Consider the following 24,137-nt stretch of genomic DNA (forward strand, 5'->3'; position numbering starts at 1 on the left):
TTTCTGCATGTTTAAGGAGGTCAAGACAAATCTCACCTAAATATAGAAAAACACAAACTGATAATAAATAAATAAAAGTTAATAAAAGATAACTTTAAACAGAAAAAAAGAAAATTCTTATGCACTTGTAAAGTTCTGCACTTTATTTCAGATTCAGATTCATAATTTATTGTCCCCACACGAGGAAATTTGCCTTCACAGACTGTACCCAAGCTGTAGTGCACACATTTCAAAAATACAAAGTTAGTACACATGATACACATATCCTGCACCAAGAGCACATCAGCAGTATTACCCAGGAGATAATAACACCAGCAAAACATAACTTTAAATTACACACTTCCTGGTTTCTGTCAATTCAGCATTCTAATGGCAGAGGGTACAAAACTTTTCCCAAAGCGTGCTTTTTTATGGAGTAACTGTTTGTATCTACGGCCTGATGGAAGAACAAGTTATTTATTTCCATAAATAAATGTGCTGTCAAACAATTAATAGTGATTAATTGCATCCAAAATAAAAGTTTGTGTTTACATAATATGTGCTTACTGGGTATAGATATATATATATATATATATATATATATATATATATGACCCTGGACCAAAAAAACAGTCTTAAGTCGCTGGGGTATATTTGTAGCAACAGCCAAAAATACATTGCAAATTATTGATTTTTATTTTATGCCAAAAATAATTAGGAAATTAAGTAAAGATCATGTTCCATGAGGATATTTTGTAAAACTCCTTCTGTAAATATATCAAAACTTAATATTTGATTAGTAATATGCATTGTTAAGAACTTCATTTGGACAACTTTAAAGGGGATTTTCACAATATTTTGATTTTCTTGCCACCCTTAGATTCCATATATTAAAATAGTTGTGTCTCGGCCTAATATTGTCCTGTCTTTAAAAATCATACATCAATGGAAAGCTTATATATTCAACTTTCTGATGATGTATAAATCTCAATTTCGAAAAATCGACCCTTATGACTGGTTTTGTGGTCCAGGGTCATATATATATATAGATATCATCATATATGATATCTTTATTATATATTAAAGCCTTATATATATATTACAGCCTTATATAAATATAACCGATTTTTCTTAAATATACATGCATGTGTTTGTTTATATATACATAATAAATATACACAGTACACACATATTATGTAAACACGAACTTTTATTTTAAATGCGAATAATCGCGACTAATCGTTTGACAGACAAATAAATAAATACAATTTTGTGAATTAAAAAAATACATCAATCCTATAAGGAATCAAGATAATGTATATCAGGAAAAACTCAATTTCCCATGATGCCTTCGGCTCTAATGTGCGGGTGCGCGTTCTACCGGAAATACTCTTGTTGTGCCTGTGGATTTGATTTGTACAGGGCTGCCGTTTTACTGGCCTTACGGTAAGAAATCTCCAGCCTGCTATGCAAACCCTCCTTGCACTGCATGTCATTGATAGACATTAAATATATGATCTGTTCACGTTTATTCTTTGTTAAGTTACATGAACACAGATATCGCTCAGATATCTGAGAACCAAGCTAATGATGCTAACTGCTTTAGCGTTTCCTTTTATTTTCTTTCTTTTTTTTTGTCGGTTTCTGGACCAAAACAGTTAAATGAACTCGTATAAAGAATTATGCAAATAAAAGACATTTAGATGGGACTGTGAATGTTGGTTTATTTTGGGCCGTTACCATGCTAAAGTTTAGCATATACAATAAATAATTTAATGTATATGCGGTTGCAAAGGCTATTGTATAGAAATACAGTAGTTATAATAACTTATTAATTATAAAACATATAATATTAACAGCCAGTTTGTACAAATTCAGTAGTAATTTGTCACAGTAAATGCATTTATTAATGTGCATATGCATAGATGTATGTATGTATGCTCCACAGGTTTTTAAACAGTAAGATTTTTTGTTTGTTTTTTTTCCAAATTAGTCTCTTCTGCTCACCATGCCTGCATCTGACCTAAAATACAGCAAAACAGAAAGGTTTTGAAATATTTTTACCATTTAAAATAACTGTTTTCTATTTAAATATATTTTAAAATACAATTTATTCCTGTGATTTTAAAGCAAGAATTGTAGCATCATTACTCCAATCACATGATCTATCAGAAATCATTCTAATATTCTGATTTGCTGCTCGAAAACATTTTATATTATTATTATGTTGAAAACACGAGTAGAATTTCTTCAGGTTTCTTTGATGAATAGAAAGTTCAGAAAAACATTTATCTGAAAAAAATTAATCTTTTGTAAGATTAATCTTTTTTTCTCTTTATCATCACTTTTGATCAATTTAAAGCATCCTTGCTAAATAAAAATATTAATTTCTATAATTTCTTTCTAAAAAAATTATACTGACTCCAAGCTTTTAAATGGTATAGTGTATAATGTTAAAAAAAAAACTTTTATTCCAGATAAATGCTGATCTTCGGGAACTTTCTAGTCATCAAATAATTCTGAAAAAATTAACCCAACTGTTTTAAATATTGATAATAATAATAATAAATGTTTCTTGAACAGCAAATCAGCATATCAAAATGATTTCTGAAGGATCATGTGACACTGAAGACTGGAGTAATGATGCTGAAAATTCAGCTTTGAAGTCACAGGAATAAATTACATTTTAAAATATATTCAAATAGAAAACAGTTATTTTAAATAATAAAAATATTTCACAATTAGTGCTTTTGCTGTATTTTGGATTAAATAAATGCAGGCTTGCTGAGCATTAGAGATTTATTAAAAAATACATTAAAAATCTTACTGTTCAAGAACTTTTGACTGGTTGTGTATATGTGACTGACTTTATTTACATCCTTCCAGCAGCTGCAAAAAAACAGAGAAAATGAGTGATGGATTGGTTCAACTGCAGTCCAGCTCTCACCATAAAAATCTGCTCAATGCAATGTGGAAGCTGAGGACCATGGGAAACCTGTGCGACATCACGGTGCAGGTGGATTTTCAAGGAGAGCTGGAGGAGTTTGAAGCCCATCAGGTGGTCCTCGCCGCATCCAGCGGTTACTTCGAGTCCCATCTGTTAGCCAGCGACCAAGTGAAAAAGATATTCCTGTGTGACATCTTACCACACACATTTGAGAAATTCTTAGAGTATGCGTATTTTGGAAAAATCGAGGTGGAGAAAAGTTACATCGGTACCGTATTGCAGATGGCTAAACTCCTGAAGTGCCAAGACTTAGTGGATGCTTGCGAGGCAGAAATTCCCAGCGGCGTTTCAGATGAAACTCTGCAGAAAGATGGTGTGGATTCAAACCCTCGAAGTACTGAAGTCAAGACCAAACAAGGACCTGTGAAAAAAGCGATGAAGAGGAAAAAGTCTTTAAAAGTGCCTGAAAATGTGAAGGAGACAGAACCAGACAGGAGAAGCAGCAGGTTAGCGGGTCGCAGAGTGTCTGTGGACTTTCCTCTGAAAAAGCCCAAGATGCAAACAGAAACCCTTGAAGCGGCAGGAGAGGAGCAAACGTCCCAAGATCCTGAGGCAGAGTCATCACAGGACACCTTGGGTGAAAAAGACACTTGTGATGACTCTGGATCCGAATCCGCTTACGATGTGCCTGGAGATGAATCAGACTTCCAGCCTAATGAGGAAATGGACGAGGAGGAAGCAGAGAAGGAAATCAAGAGAGGAACCGCAAAGTACAGATGTGAGAAATGCAGCCGTTCATTCTACTACGAAAAGAGCTATCTCAAACACTTAAAGGTCAACCACGGAGTCCAAATGGACACTACGTTTCGCTGTGAAATCTGCCAGCAGACGTTCGCCAACCGCTGCAACCTGAAGATCCACCAGCGGCACGTGCATAACGACGAGAGGCTCTTTCCGTGTGAGATCTGCAATAAAACTTTCAAGCGCAAGAAGGACGTGACCCGCCACAGGCGGCAGGTGCACGAGGGTGGCACGGACAGACACTTCTGCCACGTCTGCGGCAAATCTCTGAGCTCCAAAACCGCTCTGACGCTGCATGAGAGGACACACTCGGGGCACAAACCCTTTAAATGTGACGAGTGCGGATCCAGATTCTCCCAGAGTTCAGCGCTCAAGACACATCAAAGGTAGTGGGCAGCATCAGGGATGCACCAGGCCATAAAAGTCACCTGAACAAACCTCAAACCTAAATATTAGGGTGTTACATATATAAATCCTACCTTAAATTGGCTTCTGTCAGTAAGTAAATCATGTAAGTAATAATATGATGGCCAGTATCATATTATTTACATATACAGTAGTCAACATTTGAAGTGGATCAAAACCTTTCATCAAAGTTGTCCTAGAACCAAAACAATACCCATTCTCATCTTAGGACAACTTTAATGAACTTTTTGATCCACTTCAAATGTTGACTACTATATATATATGACTAAATATAAAATCTAATTTCTTTTTTGTAACATTGGCCATCATATAGATTTTTCTTATGTAAAATTATATTTAATTTATTTATATATTTAATTTATTTAAATGTATGCATAAAAGCTAAATGCATACATGTAAATAATATACATTATTTACATTTATGAATAAAATTAATAAATGCATAAATGTAAATTCTACTATATTATTTACATATATGAATAATGTAAAATTTAGTTGTTTTTTGCTATGGTCAATAACTGATCATATTATAACATTGGGCATCATATTATTATTATTAATAATAATTAATTAATTAATATTTTTGTATGTTAAATTATATTTGATTATTTTTATATGTGAATAAAAGCTAAATGCATAAGTGTAAATGCGAATAAAGTAATGTGATACAATTAAATATTTACATGTATGAACCACAAAATGCATATTATGCATATATTATATTATTTTATATTATATTATATTTGCTATTATTATTATATTATATTAAATTTGAATTTAGTTTTTTTTTGTGTGTGTTTGTTTTGGGTATTGTCAAAAACTAAATGTAATATAATATAACATTTTCTCAGAATATTTTACCTTTTTTGTTATTTTAATGGTCTGGTCAATAACCAAATATAATATAATATAATATATAATTTACATTTATGCATTTAATAGCCACTTTTTTCATAAATGTGGCATAAATGTTTAATATATTACATTTTATTACATTTATTTGTGTGTATATATATATATATATACACACATACATATACATACAATATATTATAATATTATATTATATTTGTATTATATTATACTCATGCATTTAGCTTTTATGCATGTATGTAAATAATTAAATAATATAATATATATAATTTACATTTATGCATTTAGTGGCCACTTTTTTCATAAATGTAAATAATATATACAATTTTATTACATTATTTTATTTGCATTTACACTCATGCATTTAGCTTTTATGCATGTAAATAATCAAATAATAAATAATATAATATAGGCTATTATATTATATTATATTATACATTTTTTTATGAAAGAATTTTTTTTTTTTTACAAGAATTGGTGGAATCGTAACAGTATAAAATCTGCTAAATGTTGCAGAAACCAAAATGGTCACATGATATGCATCCCTAATGAACATGCTGGGTTACGCATTTAATATTTATGCATTCTATCTAATGTTTTTAATCCAGAATCCACACTGGAGAGAAACCTTTCGCCTGTGACCTCTGTGATGCCAGATTTACCCAGAACCACATGCTGTCTTACCACAGGAGATGCCACACAGGTGAGCCAGCTGATTCCTGTTACATAAAGAGAAATAATATGATAGCAGAAGATAATGACTTCCTCTTCTCTGTCTAGGTGAAAAGCCGTTCATGTGCGAAAACTGTGGGAAGAGCTTTGCATCTAAAGAATACCTGAAACATCACAACCGAATCCATTCAGGATTCAGACCCTACAAATGTGAAACCTGCGGAAGAACGTTTGCGCAGAGGAACTCCCTCCACCAGCATATGAAAATACACACAGGTGTTCCTTTACAAAAAACCCTGCAATGCATTTCATTCAAAAGTCCAAAAATGGTATTTATGTACTATGCATATAAAAAAATGCAATAGCAATATCTTTGAAAGACACCAATGTGCTGTAAGTAATTGCATTAGAAATATAGTTACAGACTGGGAATTATCAACCAATGCACAACTGATGTACGGTTTTACAATCTGCATGATCATTAAAACCAGAACTTATCAGTTGACACAGCATTTTTTCCCACAGGTGAAAGACCGTATCATTGTAAGGACTGCGATAAGCAGTTCACTCAACTCAATGCCCTGCAGAGACATCAGAGAATCCACACGGGAGAGAAGCCCTACATGTGCAGCATGTGTGGAAGAACGTTTACTGACAAATCCACCGTACGCCGGCACACCCTGGTAAACATCCTGCAACTTCACACAGCACAGTTTTATAAGTGGATTTATAGAGACTATAAAAAAATATTCAACACCACGGGCTTTAAGTTCAGTGCAATACAACAGTAAATAATGATGTATTGAACTATAAATAGTGCAAAAAGTCCAGGAAGGGCTGTGAATATTTTTATAGGCACCAGTATGCATATGATAAATGCCAACTAAACCTAGATTTCTGAAGAGTAACGATGCTGAAAATTCAGCTTTGCAGCACAGGAATAAACTACATTTTAAAATATATTCAAATAGAAACCAGTTATTTTGAATTGAAAAAATATTTTACAATTTTACTGTATTTTTTGATCAAATAAGTGCAGCCTTAGTGAGCAGAAGAGAATTATATTATATAGAACACAATAAATCAAGGTAAACTTAGCAGGTTAGCAGATTCATAGAACACAAGTTCCACTTTTTTGGCTATTTATTGTTATCAAACTCTCAACACATTAATGTTAATTACGTACACTACCAGTCAAAAGTTTTTGAACAGTAAGATGTTTTGCAAAGAAGTCTTTTCTGCTCACCAAGCCTGCATTTATTTGATCCAAAGCACAGCGAAAACAGTAACATTTAGAAATATTTTTTACTATTTAAGATAACAGTTTCTATCTGTTTCTATCTTTTTCCTGTGATCATAGCAAAATTTTCAGCATCACATGATCCTTCAGAAATCATTCTAATATTATTATTTGTTCAAACATTTTTTATTTATTATTTATTTTTTGGCTAGCCATTTTTTATTTATTATTATCAATTTTTAAAACAGTTGAGTACATTTTTTTCAGGATTCTTTGATGATCCAAAGATCAGCATTTATCAAAAGCTTTTTTCGAGGGCGAAAGAAATTTTAGAAATTAATGCTTTTATTTAGCAAAGATGCTTTAAATTGATCAAAAGTGATGATAAAGACATTTATAATATTTAAAAGATTTCTATTTTAGATAAATGCTGTTCTTTTGAATTTTCTATTCATCAAAGAAACCTGAAAAAAAAATCTACTCAGCTGTTTTTAACAAAAGTAAAAATATTTCAACATTTTACAGTTTTTGTTATCCTTTGATCAAAAAAATGCAGGCTTGGTGAGCAGAAGAGACTTAAAAAGAAAACCATAAAAAAATATCTTACTGTTTAAAAACTTTTGAATGTTAGTGTGTATCAATAATGCAATATTATTTTTCATGGTTAATAAGTTAGTAGGGATTTAGAAGTTTGCATTGGGATTTAGTATAACTAGTCTTTTTCTATACGCAGACCCATGACAAACAAACTCCATGGAAGAACTACCTGGTTGTTCTGGAGGGAAACGTCGAAGACAGAGCCAAGAAGCCGAAAGGCTCTTCTCAGAAGAAGGACAAGGCATCTGCCGCCGTTTCCGAAGCACAGGCACCTATAAGCAACGCACAGAAGCCCCAAGAAGTGGTGGCTGTTTCCGGAGAGCCCGTGACCATTTCCGGAGACTGGCCCGGACCTGGAACCATCGCGCTGGTCAGCCACACGGCCCTGGGCGGCCTCACGGTCATCCAGACCGAAGTGCCCGCAGGCACGCAGCTGCAGCCCTTAGTCGCCACGGACGGCACCAGCGTGATCTCTCTGGATGCTTCTGCGGTTGGGATGCCTGTGACCGTTCCCTTTTCCATCCCTATTTCGGTTGCACATTCCATCTCAGTGTCCCCATCGATATCCGGTTCTGTGCCCATCACCGTCACAGGTCACGTTTCTGATGCCATACTTGCTCCAACAACGACTGCGGCGACATCAGAAGCCGAAGCAACAGAGAACCGTCTGGCTTCGGCTGCAGTCGACGAGTGCGTATCGGTCCAGGCTGTTGCGGTGCGAGAGACGGACTGTGCAGACGCTCAACAGGAAGTCACCGAAAACATACAGACTGCAGAGGCTTCAAACAACATCGAAATCTCAGTAGTAGAATAGATTTTACTGTTCTGCTTCAGTTGAATCAAATCACAATTAAGATTTGGTTGTAAATTATCAGCTGTATATACTGTTTTACCTAATGAAAGACATAAATATGTTCATATCCTGATTGAGGGCAGTGACTGGAGAAATAAGCCCTCTATAAGTGTGTACCTAGTACAGTTTTTAAATCGCAAGGTTAAATTCTGCTCGGGTTTGTTTTTGGCAACATAATATATGATTTCCCCTTTCATTTCTAGGAAACATGTTGTCATTAAGTTGTTTTTAATAGTGATTCTTGCAAAATAGTTTTGTTTCTTTTTGGTGTCTTTTGCTTATATTTATTATGCTCAACACTACATCAATATGAATTGCATTTTAATAACACAGTACTTCATTTTTAGTACCCTGTCGTGTATAATATTTGAAATCTTCACAGCGCTCCTTAAATCACTCAATAAAGTGTCTGTTGACTTCTGTTTGCTTTTTTAATTTTTCATTTCTAATTTATCTTTAAAAAATTAATTTTATAAGTAAATATAAGAAAATATACGTAAATTTGAATTAAAAAAAATTTAATACTATAGTGAGTTAAATGTATTTTTATTTATAATATTTATCTTTTTATTTAATTTATATGTATATTATAAATAGTATTAAAATTATATAGATTTTAAAAAATTATATTTTGAATTTATACATTTAATATAATTTTTTTATACTTTAGTTACTCACCAAAATGTAATACTATTTTGTCACAATACATAATTGTGATGCTTAGTTAGCGAACATTACGATGTAATTACAGTAAGTAATATAACAGACTTGATCATGTAGCCATTTCAGTATTAGTTTTTATTTCTGTACATTCTCACAGACATTCAGCAAAGACATCAGTTGCTCTGTGGGAAAGTACATTGTTTGGTACTCTGTGTCTTCATGGCTTCTTAAAAACTCTAGAATATGGTAAAATACGGACGTCACGACACGTAAAACAGAATGACATGCGCTGCTAAAGACCACAGAAGTGGAGAGTGTACATGAGCTATACATTCACAACACGACACACAGAGAGCATGTTAATAAAGGTTCTACAAGGGTTTTACAAACGCATTAATTTCAGTGCTGATGGAAATGATAGACAGTGTAAAAATATATAGTTAAATGATTTTTTTGACTAATACAATATTATTAGACTAATAATATATATAATTCTGCCTAACTATAATATTATTAGACTAATAATATTTTCTGAGTAATATTGATAGTTAAAATAATAATTTAATTAAACAAATATACATAAGAAAAAACATTTTTGTAATAATTTAAAATACCAATTCAAAATGGCAGACTGTGGGAAAACTGAAATTCAAATGTCTGATGTTTAATAAATGTGGACAAAAGCATTTTGAGGCCTGCATGCCAACTAGTGTGACAAGACTAAAAAATTGCACAAATAAAAACAATGTCTAAATAATAATAATAATAATAATAATAATAATAATAATAATAATAATACACAATTCTGCTGCACTGACTGAATAATTATATCTGTACAATTCATGCAGCTCTAGCACGTTGCAATTCAGTGACTGTTGCAAAAGAACTTGAGGACTATCTCAAACCCCCACTGTATACTTGAATTTCCCTCTCCTGAACCGGTTCACTCCGTGTTTCCAGAAATACCCTCGTAATGCAACAGGGAAACCGGAGGAGATCTGTGAACTGGAGTGCTAAATTTTTGATATGTGCTATATTATATAACTGGATATCAATGTAACAGTACAGGCTTATAAGTATATTCTCTAGAAATGTTGCAGCAATACATTTTGACATACTGTTTTGGGAAACCTGGACTTGGCCATTGCACAGAACTGATGTGAAATGGAAGGTGGGAAAGAGGGTGCCATGCAGTGGGTGATCGCCCCACTGTCCCGATCATTTTAGGTCACCCTCGTCCCCCTGGATGGTCTTCTTGATCCGCAGAAGCATGGTGGTGAGCCACTGGTCCAAGCGTGAGATGGAGTCAAACTCCTTCACCTAAAAAACGGGGGAAAATGAACACAATAAGACTTCTGCACCATTAGTGTCACCAAAAAGAACTAAAAAAAAGTATCCTCTTTGCAAGTATCCTTGTAAATACAGTAATTTAGGTCTTAATAGAGTAGCTCACTTGCAGAACAACAACCTATAGATAATATACTCACCCCGTTGTCATCCAAGACATTCATGTCTTTCTTCATTCGTAAAGAAAATATGTTTTTTGAGGAAAACATTTCAGGATTTCTCTCCATATAGTGGACTTCTATGGTGCCCGTGAGTTTGAACTTCCAAAATGCAGTTTAAATGCAGCTTTAAAGGGCTCCAAGCAATCCCAGCCGAGAAATAAGGGTCTTATCTAGTGAAACGATTGGTCATTTTCAAAACAAACTGACAATTTATATACTTTTTAACCTCAAACGTCCTACATCACTGTTTTACCTTTTTTGTAAAGGGCGTTTGACAGAGTTCACACAGAGTGTTAGAGGTAAAAAGCATATAAATTGTACATATTTTTAGAAAATAACAGATCGTTTCGCTAGATAAAACTCTTATTCCTCAGCTGGGATTGTTTAGAGCTCTTTGAAGCTGCATTTAAACTGCATTTTGGAAGTTTAAACTTAGGGGCACCACAGAAGTTCATTATATGGAGAGAAATCCTGAGATGTTTTCCTCAAAAAACACAATTTCTTTATGACTGAAGAAAGAAAGCATCTTGAATGACAAGGGGGTGAGTACATTATCTGTACATTTTTGTTCTGGAAGTGAACTTCTCCTTTAAATGTACGTTTTTAAGAAAGATGATAACAAATGTTTTTTTTTTTTTTAAAGAAGCTGAAGATAAAAGTCATACCGCTTCTGTGAAAGCCTCTGCGTTTTGCTCCTCATGGGCTTCTAGAAGTTTCTGTAAAGACAAAATATCTTATAAGTATACTACAATACATCATTTTTTTAAAAGCAAAACTTGATGTGGGTGTCATCATGAGGCCTGTCACAGGTTTGAGGTAAAAATGCCATCAAAATGAACATAAATGAAAACAAATTCAACAAAAGTAGACATCTATTCATCGAAACCAATTACAATAGCTGTGATTCAAGTGAAACATGAAAATGAATAAAGAGTGTACACCATTATATTTAGCTCACGTTGCATCAAAGATTTTGCTTTACACACTGTTTTTGCAGCATTTCCATTGACCGCTTCAGTGATGGGGAACATTCTTTCCTTGCTTTCTGCATATAATATATTCCCAATACGGAAAACAGTTCTCTAAAATATATTCAATCTAAGATTACCAATGTAAATTCTTGATTTTATGCATATAGACTAGAAGAAAATGTAATGAGTTCCTGCTTTTTAATTTTATCATTTATATACTTCACGTAGGCTATATAAAAAATATATTTATATTTATACTTTCTAATTTTCTCAGTCATAACATTATGCAACTGTCATGTAAATACATGTTTGCCACTTTAAACTGCATTAAAATGTCTGTGCAAGTATAAATAAACATGCCATGTCAGATGCAGCGTCTGTGGCACCTTGGCAATGTACATATTGCTTTTGTTGATGTCGATCAAATTGTATTGGTAACAGACTATAGTATTTTGATTGGTTGAATGAATTGCTTCAAATTACCCACTCATCGTAAAAAAAACAAAACAAAAAAAAAAAAAAACACAGATATATTTAAAAACGTAACAATTACACTTATAGAAGTGTAATTTTTGCTCCAAAAAAAAAAAAAAAAAAAAAATCTTCCAGAGGGGAAAATATGTAAAAATACATATGTTTGACCCTGTCCTTTAATGTAAGCAGACCTACTAGTCTAGTCTTTTATATGTTCTAAACTGTATTATCACAGACCTTCAGAAGCTTGCATTCTCTTGAATCTGAGAAGGCTGGAAACATCTCTTCATACTTTCCAACAGCGAGCTACAACAGAAAACATAACATGCATATTATCTGCAGCAGTTCAGCATATATAGGCATGCATGATGACCTGATGGAGAGCTGACCTTTGCGTTTAGCTCGTCCACGATGAAGTGACACAAGGAAGCTTTGAAGAAGTATTCTTTGGCGCTGTATTTCAGTAGGGGATTGTCCATGGTGTTGGTTCCAACCTGTTTACGGAGACAGACAGAAATTCCAGAGTGACTCAGCGAATGCCGGTGAGTGAGTAATTTGGTAAGAGTCTGCAGGAGTTCGACAGATGGCTTACCTGCTCATAAATCTCTATTGCTTTCTGGTACTGCTCTAACTGAGCGCTGTATGAAGCCACCTTCAGCAGACACTTGTTTGCAGAGCTGTAAATTAATCAAACAGACCATATCAAAGCTTAAAGTAATGTTCAAAATGGCTTAATTGATCTTAGAAACCTCTCCTTAGAAACAAAGTGGTTAAACAGGGGAGGAACAACAAGATATTGATTATTTGGCTTCTGCTCAGCAGGCTTACCTGTTTGATTCTTCTCCTTTGTAATAGTCAGCAGCTTGTTCATAATGTGCAATCGCCTACAGACAATAAAAAAAAAAAAAAAAAGCAGAAATCTCAAAAGGTGACGAAATATGGTTAATTTTAACACAGTGTTCACTTGCACAACAAATAATATTATGTGACCCTGGACCACAAAACCAGTCATAAGCAGCACAGGTTTATTTGTAGCAATAGCCAAAAATGCATTGTATGGGTCAAAATGATTGATTTTTCTTTTATTACAAAAATCATTAGGATATTAAGTAAAGATCATGTTCCAGGACAACTCTGTAAACTTTTCCACTGTAAATATATCTGAACTTAATTTTTTATTAGTAATATGCATAGCTAAGAACTTCATTTGGACAACTTTAAAGGCGATTTTCTCAATATTTCAATTTTTTTGCACCCTTAGATTCCAGATTTTTAAATAGTTTAAAACCATATCTCTGCCAAATATTGTCCTGTCCTAACAAACTATATATCAATGGAAAGCTTATTTATTATAAATAATTCTCAATCTCAAAATGTTGACCCATATGATTGGTTTTGTGGTCCAAGGTCACATACAGCTGCTAACTTTCAGTAGACAACTTCAGAAAAGATTATAAAAGCTGTTTACATTTTTAAAATGTATTATGTATTATTTACTAATAATACAAATTTATTATTGTTTGATAATAGTTAAGATGAATGATCTATTAATAATAATAGTAATACATTGTAATATTTATCAATATTATTTTTTAAATTATTGTTATTAATAATTATTATAGTTTTTATTCATTTAAAGAAAAAAATTGAAGAAAAGGTCTAGGTGTTTACTTAAATGTTTCTTGCTAGAAAAAGAACCTCATTTAAAGTATAACCTTTAATAATGCATTATAATAATTTATGATCAATAATATTTTTTACTATTATTAATATTTTATTTGTATTACTATTAAATGACATTATATTTTCTGTTCTCCAAAACATGTATCATGTGATGTTTTTATCTTTTGGCTGTTTATGAATTCACCAGAAAAATAACCTAATTTAAAGTGCGATCTTAATTAATAATAATACATAATAATTATTCATTATAAATAATAATAATAATAATAATAATAATAATAATACACTGTTAGTAATATTGCATAATATTATATATAATATGTTTTTGTGGTGGGAAGACTAGACATATTCTAGCTAAAATGTATTTTGTGATGAGGAAAGCATCATTTGCATCAACCAGCTTATGAGTATCTGCTGAATAGCATCAATCCAGTTGTTTTGTGTTTTATACCAAGTTTTAAGAATTCAAACTTCTACAGCATATAGCGGTCTTACACCACTCTACACTCTCAATATAAGATGCAACTTCGGTTAATACTAAATAAACATTTCATTTTTGTACCTTCTCAATGTCCACCAGCTCTGACTCGTACACCTCGGCAATTGTGATATGATGCTTGGCTGCGATAGTGAATCTTCCCTAAAGACAGAACAGAGAAGACTTTATTAAGACTGAATGTCAGTGGAATATTTCATTCAGTATCAATCAACCTTTTTTTCTGAACATCTACATGCTTTGCTGATTCCATATGTGATTTCAATACAGATTCTGAACCTCATCTAGGGACGTTTAGGAAATATCTCCTATATTTTGAAAGAGGGAGAGATGCTTTACTGTCTGTTACAGCATGTCCTGTTTAACTGCTCTATGGGTTTGCTAGACAGCTAAAAACATGCAAACTCCCATATGAAACTGTACAGAAATGGAACAGCCTGCATGAACATTAATAGGATTTTTGACTGCTACAAAAACATCTTACCATGTCTGTGTAAATATCAATGGCTGCGTTTAAGCACTTGATAGCCTCTAATTGCAAGCATTAAAGAGAAGGAGGAGGAAGAGTTAGACAAGACTTATGATCAATGATATGGAAATAAAAAAAATTATCTAAAGCTACTTTATATCTATTCAGCTCTTTAATATATATACACTGCCCTCCAAAAATTTGGAAACACCCCTGGCAAAGTGTGGTTTTGGACGACATCAGCATAAATCCTTATTTTTTGGTGCAAATACATTAAAGTAACTTGACATTATCATTGAAGACCAGCAATAATAATTTTCATTTTGATTACATAATAATGGCAATACATACACGTCAAAGTCAGACATGCCCTTTTGTCAGCTGTGATGCCTGGTTACTGCTTAAAACTTGGCCCAGGTTTTAAAAGAATTTGGGTCAGCACACCTTAATAGCTTTAACAATTGATTGCCAATTAAATTTCGAATACAATGAATTTACGCCCAGATTATGCAGAGCTGTAATAGCTGCTAATGGTGGATATTTTGATGAATCGAAAATGTAAGTTTTTTCTATGTATAAACTGTTTATGTAATAAAATATGTTTTCATAGTTTGTGTTGTTCCTTATCAGTGCAAAACTATCACAAATTAAATAAAGATTCATGTCAATATTGTCCAAAACCCCACTTTTCTAGGGCATTTCCAAACTTTTGGAGGACAGTGTATTTTATATATATATATATATATATATTTATATAACATTTAATTAGTCAAATGTAGTTATTTTGATTAACCTTTTAATCAATTGACAGTCCATACTAACAAATAAAGATGCACTTTATATCTCTACTGCATATATGTCTACATTGCTGAATTATTGTGTCTAAAGAACAGCTTACATTTCTAAAAAACTGTATATTCAAACGCACGTTCTTTGATTTTTGCTACACATTTTTGAGCGGACAGTGGCATCATATCTACCTTCACAAACTGATCTCATCAAAATCTCCTAATATTAGCTGCAATGCAGCATTCATTCTTATGCTATATTGAGTCAAAAAGACAATATTCTTTGTCTGAGCTTCACTGTTCTGATGTTTTTCAAACTTCCAGTATTGACATTGGCAAAATAAATGTAAAACAATTAAAACAGCTGAAATAAAATAAAATGGATAAACAAAATTACACATGATTAATATCATATGATTCTGATATGAAAACTAAAATAGAAATAAGCTTCACTTGCCATACTAAAATTATTAACACTAAAACAAAAATAGAAATATAAAAAAAAAAAAAAAAAATACAAAACAACACTAATAACAAAATGACTAAAGCACATAAAATTAACAAAAACCATAAAACTACACAAAAATATAAAACAAAAACTGAAAATATAAAAAAGGCTAATTCAAAATATTAATAAATACTATAAAAATAATACTAAAATAGTATAAATAGCATATAAATAATACTAAACACTGTTCAGCTCACACAGAAAGAACTGTTTTATCAAATGAGACTAATTCTGTTAATGAATCTATTCAGCACTAAAGTGATAGGATGAACTTTATCTTGAGATGCATCAGCATCTGCTTATTTAGGATAAATCAACCGATTGTCCCGAAGCTGGGAGTTTTAATCTGCAGCCTCACCTTGTGGATCTGCCTTCTTGTAGGCGTTTCCCGCATCGACGTAGCTGGTGGCCGAATCGTGTTTATTCTGAAGCTGCATGTGAAGTCTGGCCGCCTGACAGAAAGCACTGCCTGCAGCTGGACACAAAAACACAAACCTCATCAGGAGAATATGAATATATAATAGACATCATAATACATCCTTTCAGTTACAAACAAAGCTGTTTGATTATTCAGTGGGATAGTCTGCTAAATTAAATGAATAAATGTAAAGTTAGATTTCAGCACACAGCACAGTTGAACATGTATTAAAATGCATAAATTAAGGTTTTGAATATTACATAATGAACTGTTAAGCATTATATAATACATTAATGCTTGTTAAAGACGAAGTATGTCATGTCTGCACCACTAAAAAGCACATACCACTCCAGTTTTTGGCCATTTTGAACATGTTGGCTGCTCTGGCGTACATCTCACATGCCTCTTCCACTTTGTGATTTCCTCTGAAAGACATGAGAAGATTCAGTTATGCATTTTTTACACTTTAATATCTCCTTAATGAAAACGATCATGTTTGCCCAACAAATCTACAAGCCAGAAGCTAACCGCTTTTTTAATATCAGTTAGGAGGATTTAAAAGTATTATTTGATTGTATAAATATTATTGGGTTAAGTCAGAAAATTATAGCTGGTAATAAACAGAAAGGCCTAGATAACTTGTGTCCTGGTGGGAATATTCAATTGGGTCAGTTTTTACGTGCCTCATATCATATTAATTAAACCTATTTGAAATAAATCCATTTCACAACATACTAGGTCAGAGCTTGTTTACTATAAATAACACTGAATATGTGCTAAATATGTTTGAGTTGTCAATAAAACATCTCACTGTTGCTGTCGACACCGGGCTCTTCCAAATATATGAATATTCTTGTAAAACCAAAGTTATACAATTATTAAAATAAAATGTAATATTTTTTCTTTTAAAATATATATATTTTAAAACAAGTTATTTTTTAATTTAAAAAAATAATATTGTTTTATTAATCATAACATTTAAAATAAGTATGCCTATAAGTATTTTATTGTAATACTTTTAATATGAATATTAAAATTGTTTCACATTAACTTTAGTTTATTATTATAATTTGCAACAGACAAAAAATTCTAATACATATATAAACATTGCTAAAAAATGTTTAAATCTAAATAGAAACATGGTAGTACCATTGTACATGTGTTCATTTTTTGTTGATATTATTATAGTGACATAAAAACAAGAAAATGAATGTAAATACCGCAGCCACTGCGCCACTAATGCGCCAAACATAAAACACTTGACTTGGCGGCCCAATCATGAAATCACATTAATAATTATTATTGTTTAACGTATTATAATCATACAAATCGTTATGTTAAAAAAAAAATCAGCTATGCATTACAATGAACAAGCCCTTTTTTCAATCGATTGATGCGCAAAGCGGCCTTTCACAGCTTGGGCCCTTCTACAATATCTATTTTCAGTTTTTATGCAACTAAAAACTTAGTATTAACTGGTAAACATAAAACCAAAGCTTGGCAGCATAATCATATTGGCAGTATTATATGTTAACAGACTAACGTAACGTTACTGATCGGATAAATAGGGAAGGAAGCATGTATTTAATCTTACCCAAACATTCCTCCTAAAAACGAGCCGGAAGACTTCACTTTCTTATCGGCTTCAGCCATAAGCTGAATTGCCTCCTTTTCTTTCCCGGAACTGTCCATTATTTCTGTGGTTAAATGAACAGATAAATACTAAAATCTATTTTCGTTTATCTCCTCGCTTCTCTCGCTCTCTGTCACTATGGCAGCGGGGGATTACTGTCATAGCGTTTATTAAGCGTGGGCGTACAGGACGCTCGAGCAAAGCATTATGGGATTTGTAGTTTTACGACAGAGCTTAGACGAACGTCCGTTAAAGCGAATATAAAACAAATAAACTACAACTCCCATACACACACATAAATGCGCGTTACGTAATAGTAGATCGCCTGAATTTTTATTGTATAATTTTCTAAACTTAACGGTATAAGAACAATTTGAACTAAATCAAAAGTCATTTCCAGTATCTGGTAAAATTAATTGTTTCACTTAGTTTAAATTTGTGATTACGTTTAGTTAAAGTATCTTACGTGAAGATAAAACATTGTAGGCTTCATTTTTCATTATAGGTTTTCACAGCTCAAGTATAATTTGCATATAAAGAGAGCATGCTTTCATATTGATTAATCCGCAACAAGATCCCGCACTGCCACTGCAGATTATTATTATGACGAAAAATAAATGCACATCCCATACTGAGCACTAGATGGTACTGTAGATCACCAGACTAGTTCACTGCAAGGAGTTCAAGTGCTGAAACATTGAAAGTAGTTCAATATTAGTTTGCATGAATCATTCCTGTAATTCAGAACACTTTGAATATTAAAATTGAACATGCAATATGCAAAATATTATATAACACGAAATTAAAATGAAAACATTAAAATATATTGGCACATAACAGTGTGAGGTAGTGTGATAAAACCTAACTTAGCACATGGTGCATATCTTAAAGTTGTAAAGAAACCAAAACAGAGAAAGAAAGCACCATAAAAGCACCACACCTTTCCTCTGTATATACAATTCATTTCAGGAAAGGGTGGTTTGTTTCCTTTTCTTTGTACTTTCGTTTGCAGCAATATGTGGAAAACATTAAGAGGTCATTTGGCTGTATTAAATTAGCTAGACAGCATCTCTGGTCATTATAAGTGACTTCAGAATGTGGCATTGAGATTTGTGTGATTTGAGACACAGCCTTAGAGTGGAAGGGAGTTTTGCTGGTGATTTTCCTTTGATGCTTTGAAAACAAAATGCTCACCTGCGGCCAGAGCAGAACGTTAAATATTAATGGACACGACCACAGCTGCAGAATGACATTAAACACCAAAGGCCACCTTACCTGTGTCAGATAAAAGAGCATTTTAAACATAAAACATTGAAATGCCACAGCTGGTGCCCTTGAATAAAGTCAACTTACTCTAACATTTACAAAACCTACTTTTTCAACCATGGTTTATTCATCTATATGCAACCTATTTTGTACATAATTTCAATCTTACTTTATGTTTTTACGTATTTAAAACAGTTTTTGATTAAACATGATAATTTATTCCACCATGACCTGGTCTTGGAAATTAAATATTAAATATTTAAAAACATATTTTATTTATATTGTTATTTAATGCTCAGTTATTTTCAGATATACAGGGTTCGTACAGATACTATAAAATTAAATCTAGGATTTTCAAGGACTTTTCAAGCACTACTTTTTATTTTTAGGGATTCAATCAGAGATCTCACTTATCGAACAATGTATTTCAAATTCTAAAAAATAGAAATAGATCAATAATAATACACTAATAAAAATGGCAAAAATAAAGTGAAGTACATGCTAAGTATTGCTACGAAAGTATTACAAACTTTTACTATAGTAAAAAAAACTGTTTTTTTCCTTAAGGGATTTGTATTTGTGTATACTTTCTTTTTTCTTTTTGTTTTGTTTTTATAAATGCACTGCATTAGTGGTTTGATGTTTTCTACTGTTTTAAAAAAAAAAGAAAAAGAAAGAAAAAGACTCGCGAAATCGCTCCGAAATCCTGATCTGAAATAAATTATTCGCAAACCCGCACCGAAGTCCCGATCTGAATCAAATGATTCGGGATTCGCATTCCGAAGTTCCAATCTAAATCAGATGATTAGCTATCCATGCTCTGAAGTCCCGGGCTGAATTTGACTTAGATCGGGACTTCAAAACACGTATCGCAAATCATTTGATTTGAATCATCCGATTCGCTAAACGATTCACGAACCCGTTCTGATGCAAATCAAATGATTCGCGATACGCGAAGTTCCAATCTGAAACAAATGATTCGCGATCCGATTGGAACGCTTCGAAATAGTGAATCATTTTGCGACGCAATGGTTTAACTGAGTTTCGAAAACCTCAGTTTCAGCCATTACTACGTGCTTTTTAAAATCGTTACAAGAAATGTCCAAATTCGAAAATGAATGGCTCTTTTACTTTGATTTGGTTTTTGCTACTGAATCGCTTGAAATAAATGATCGATTTTGAATTCAATCTGAGCGGTTCCAGAGTAAATGGCTCAATTGATTTGGTTCATCCGTTCCTTTCGTTCGATTGCTTTCTGACATTAACTGAAATAAGCGATAAAGGTATGTTTTTTTAATTGCGTATGAAAAGATAAGTGCTTATTGACTAAATTAGACACTTATTTCATAGATGAATTGGAATATTGGCATTTTCCAGGCCTCAAATTTCAAAAAGTCAAATTCAAGTACTTCAAAGTACTTTAAGCACCTTGTACGAACCCTGGATATATTAGTGTTCACAATATAAAATGTATTTTTATATTTCATATTATGACTGGCCTATCAAACATTCATATTACATTTATTAATAGAGCAATATGTTGCTGTGTGCAAACTGGCACCCTTTTTTTTTTTAAAGTGCATTATAAGACATTTATTTATTGCCTAAATCTGTAGTGTACATTCTATATAGAGCACTACTTTCTTCCAGTAATGCATAATCTTATTCATAATGGCCAAACAATATATTATAAGACATGGTAATTGTGGAATCACCCCGAACAAATGCAAAAACCCAGCTTTCGTTTGTATTATTTATGTTTATTCTGGCTCTCAGAGCATTGTTCTGGTTTATTTTGCCATTGTGACATCCACATCTCTGAATGTGGATTCATATAGCAAGCTGCTGGCGACCAGTGTGGCATTGAACAGCAAACATGCATGATTTCACTGCCCTGCATTAAGGAAGCAGTACAAATACATGCTAAGAGACAAAACCACACTGATGCTCAGCAGCACATACAGGTTTATAGAGGCACATTCATTCAAATATATACCCATTTACAGTAAAGAGCTCAAGTCAGTTGCACATCTGAATAAAAAAGATGAAATGTTGTTCTGCTGAAACGATCAGTGTTTCATTTAAGAATGAATTTGTGGATGGATATAGTAGTGAAGAGATAATACTAACATACAACGGATAAACATGTTCATCAGTGTCATTTTAAAGACAAAATCCTCAAAAATCTTCCTTTTTGAGAGATTTTTAGCTACTGAAATGTAATAGCTATTAATTTTTGCACATATTTTGCAGGGTACAACAATCTTGCATTTTTGTTGTTCAAGAAATTGAAATACTACATTGTGTTAATGTTCAATACTCAACCTACAGATAAAGAAATCGATAAATACTTGACGAGGAAAACAAATCAAAAGGCGGTCCTAAGATACTCTTAAGAATTATATAACAAATATTTGCATTTAGGCAAATGACACATTCTATACACCACTTTTGCATCTAAATATACAGCAAATTGGCTAATTAAAGCAAAAAATATTGCCTTTGTGGAAGCTAGCGTTGTGTTGTTGTCCCCAGTATTATTCTGTACACTCTAAAACACCTCAGGCTTAAGTTTGGCTTAATGACGGAGTGTATTTGTGCGTTAGTTCTGGTGCATTGTGTGAAGATTACAGACATAGAGTGAAGGTGGACTGGCTGTGTGGGTCTCAAGAGGAACTGAGGCCAGAATCGGACTCCCCGTTGACCTCCTGGGCTTTTCCTGCACATGGAAAGGAGGAGCAGGGAATGCTGTAGGTGGAGCAGGCACACGTTTGAATGACCTCCTTTAGGGTTCCTCCTTGTTCCTCTACATTGAAGATGTTTGTCTGCTCAACCTCATTGTCACAGATTCTGCAGATGAAGAAACAGTACATTATTTTAGCTGTGGGTTAATGTGAAGAAAAAGAAAAGAAGTGTCATCTAAGGAAAAAGCAAGTTTTATTAACATAAACGTAGCGATCGGGGGTGAAGGGATCATACCACGCAAAAAAAAATGTGAGTAGATTTCACTGTAGTTTTCAGTGATTTACAATAAGCATCTCCATATTTTTGCCACATGCCTTTCATTTCTGCAACGGACCTTAGAGTAGACAGAATATTTAATATGACGAATGAAAACGAAGCTTTGAGTATTACAAGTATAGTCTGTGCAACAAAATAGTAAAAATGTCCTTCAGAAAATTCTGTGGGCAAAAAACAACTCAACATGAAAAATTATGACAGTTGTGACACAGGACAGTAAGACATGCTAAACAGACTGTGATTGTACCCTCATAGCCTCATTTTCATCCATATCAAATTAAAGTTAACATGAACTGCTTCCGTAATCTGAAAAAATAAAATAAAAATAAAAATAAAATAATAATAATAACAATAACAACGTAGGATGGGGCTATTAAAAAAAAAAAACCCTAAATAGTCACAAAAAGTTTCTTCTGCTGAATACAAAAGAACATAATATTGAAGCAGTGTGGAATATAGTATGGAAAAATACTATGGAAGTCAATGGCTACCGCCAACTGTTTGGCTACCAACATCCTTCAAAATACCTTCTTTGGTGTTCAGCAAAATAAAGAAAATCATACAGGTTTTAGAAGTAAATGAGTCAACTACACCACCAGTCAAATGTTTTTAAATTATTATTATTTTTTTTTAAGAAGTCTCTCCTGATTTTTAAGCCTGCATTTATTTGATCCAAAGTACAGCAAAAAAAAAAAAAAAATAAAAAGCAAAATTTTGAAATATTTTTACTATTTAAAGTAACTGTTTTTCTATTTAAATATATTTTAAAATGTAATTTGTGTGTGATTTTGTGATTTCAAAGCTGCATTTTTAGCATCATTACTCCAGTCACATGATCCTTCAGAAATCATTCTAATATTCCGATTTGCTGCTCAAAAAATATTTATTATGATTATTATCATTATTACGGTTTAAAACAGCTGAGTAGAATTTTTTTCAGGTTTCTTTGATAAACAGAGAGTTCAGAAGAATAGCATTTATCTTTTGTAACATTATAAATGTCTTTATCATCACTTTTGATCAATTTAAAGCATCCTTGCTAAATAAAAGTATTAATTTCTAAATAAATAAATAAATAAATAAATAAATAAAATAAAATACTGGCTCCAAGCTTTTGAACGGTAGAGTGTATAATGTTACAAAAGCTTTTTATTTCAGATAAAAGCTGATCTTTGGATCTTTCTATTCATCAAAGAATCCTGATAAAAATGTACTCAAATTTTTTAAATACTGATAATAATAATAAATGTTTCTTGGACAGCAAAGCAGCATATTAGAAAGATTTCTGAAGGATCACATGACACTGAAGACTGGAGTAATGATGCTGAAAATGTAGCTTTGATCACTGGAATAAATTACATTTTAAACTGTATTCAAATAGAAAGCAGTTATTTTAAATAGTAAAAATATTTCTCAATATTAATTCTTTTGCTGTATTTTGGATCAAATAAATGCAGGCTTGGTGAGCAGAAGATAATTCTTTAAAACACATTAAAAATCTTACTGTTCAAAAACGTTTGATTGGTAGTGTATCTTTTTAAGATGAAAATATGAGATGTTCATATTAAGATTAGGGATGTGCTTTTAAATATATACACAAATAATTTCATGTTGACTTTAAATATGATGTCTACTCTCACTAAGGTCAATAAATTAAAATTTAAAATAAATTTAAAAGCCACATTCTTTTCAAGAATAAACAAAAACAACAAGCAAATGAAAAAATGAAATGAAAATTCAACTTATCCTCACTGCTTTTGTGAAATACATTCACTTCCCCAGGCTGAAAGAGGCTCTGGGATGTTGTTTAGATTCACAAGCACAAGATGTTCCATTCAGGTGGTCATGATA

The 24,137-nt window shown here is 32.5% G+C and overlaps 3 protein-coding genes across 7 annotated transcripts in view; 1 reads left to right on the plus strand and 2 right to left on the minus strand.

Annotated features, from left to right (window-relative positions):
- Positions 1 to 1,356: 1,356 nt before the first annotated feature.
- gzf1 (GDNF-inducible zinc finger protein 1) lies at positions 1,357 to 8,808 on the plus strand. Of its 2 annotated transcripts, none has more exons than XM_051137753.1 (6): positions 1,357 to 1,425; positions 2,866 to 4,113; positions 5,635 to 5,729; positions 5,807 to 5,974; positions 6,224 to 6,381; positions 7,672 to 8,808. In XM_051137753.1, the coding sequence occupies exons 2-6, from the start codon at positions 2,888 to 2,890 to the stop codon at positions 8,347 to 8,349; spliced, it is 2,325 nt and encodes a 774-aa protein (XP_050993710.1). In that variant the 5' UTR covers positions 1,357 to 1,425; positions 2,866 to 2,887; the 3' UTR covers positions 8,350 to 8,808. The 2 variants fall into 2 exon arrangements, with proteins under 2 accessions (XP_050993710.1, XP_050993711.1); XM_051137754.1 differs by having other exon boundaries at positions 1,375 to 1,425; positions 2,869 to 4,113.
- A 352-nt stretch (positions 8,809 to 9,160) lies between these two features.
- napbb (N-ethylmaleimide-sensitive factor attachment protein, beta b) lies at positions 9,161 to 18,164 on the minus strand. The gene is made up of 11 exons (XM_051139329.1): positions 17,961 to 18,164; positions 16,712 to 16,791; positions 16,307 to 16,423; positions 14,668 to 14,714; positions 14,250 to 14,327; positions 12,833 to 12,888; positions 12,597 to 12,681; positions 12,394 to 12,498; positions 12,242 to 12,310; positions 11,225 to 11,275; positions 9,161 to 10,371 (listed from the first exon to the last, which is right to left on the minus strand). Exons 1-11 carry the CDS (start codon positions 18,056 to 18,058, stop codon positions 10,270 to 10,272), a joined length of 888 nt encoding a protein of 295 aa, XP_050995286.1. The 5' UTR covers positions 18,059 to 18,164; the 3' UTR covers positions 9,161 to 10,269.
- Positions 18,165 to 21,317: 3,153 nt separating this feature from the next.
- Positions 21,318 to 24,137, minus strand: part of gpcpd1 (glycerophosphocholine phosphodiesterase 1) — a 19,509-nt gene continuing 16,689 nt past the window's right edge. For 3 of the 4 annotated variants that reach the window (XM_051138390.1, XM_051138391.1, XM_051138393.1), the window contains one exon: positions 21,318 to 22,115. In XM_051138390.1, coding sequence (XP_050994347.1) covers positions 21,932 to 22,115 — 184 coding nt within the window. In that variant the 3' untranslated portion in view covers positions 21,318 to 21,931. The remainder of the gene's footprint in view (positions 22,116 to 24,137) is intronic. The other variant, XM_051138392.1, reaches the window with a different exon arrangement.

This window comes from Labeo rohita, chromosome 20 (assembly GCF_022985175.1).
Source record: "Labeo rohita strain BAU-BD-2019 chromosome 20, IGBB_LRoh.1.0, whole genome shotgun sequence".
NCBI lineage: Eukaryota > Metazoa > Chordata > Actinopteri > Cypriniformes > Cyprinidae > Labeo > Labeo rohita.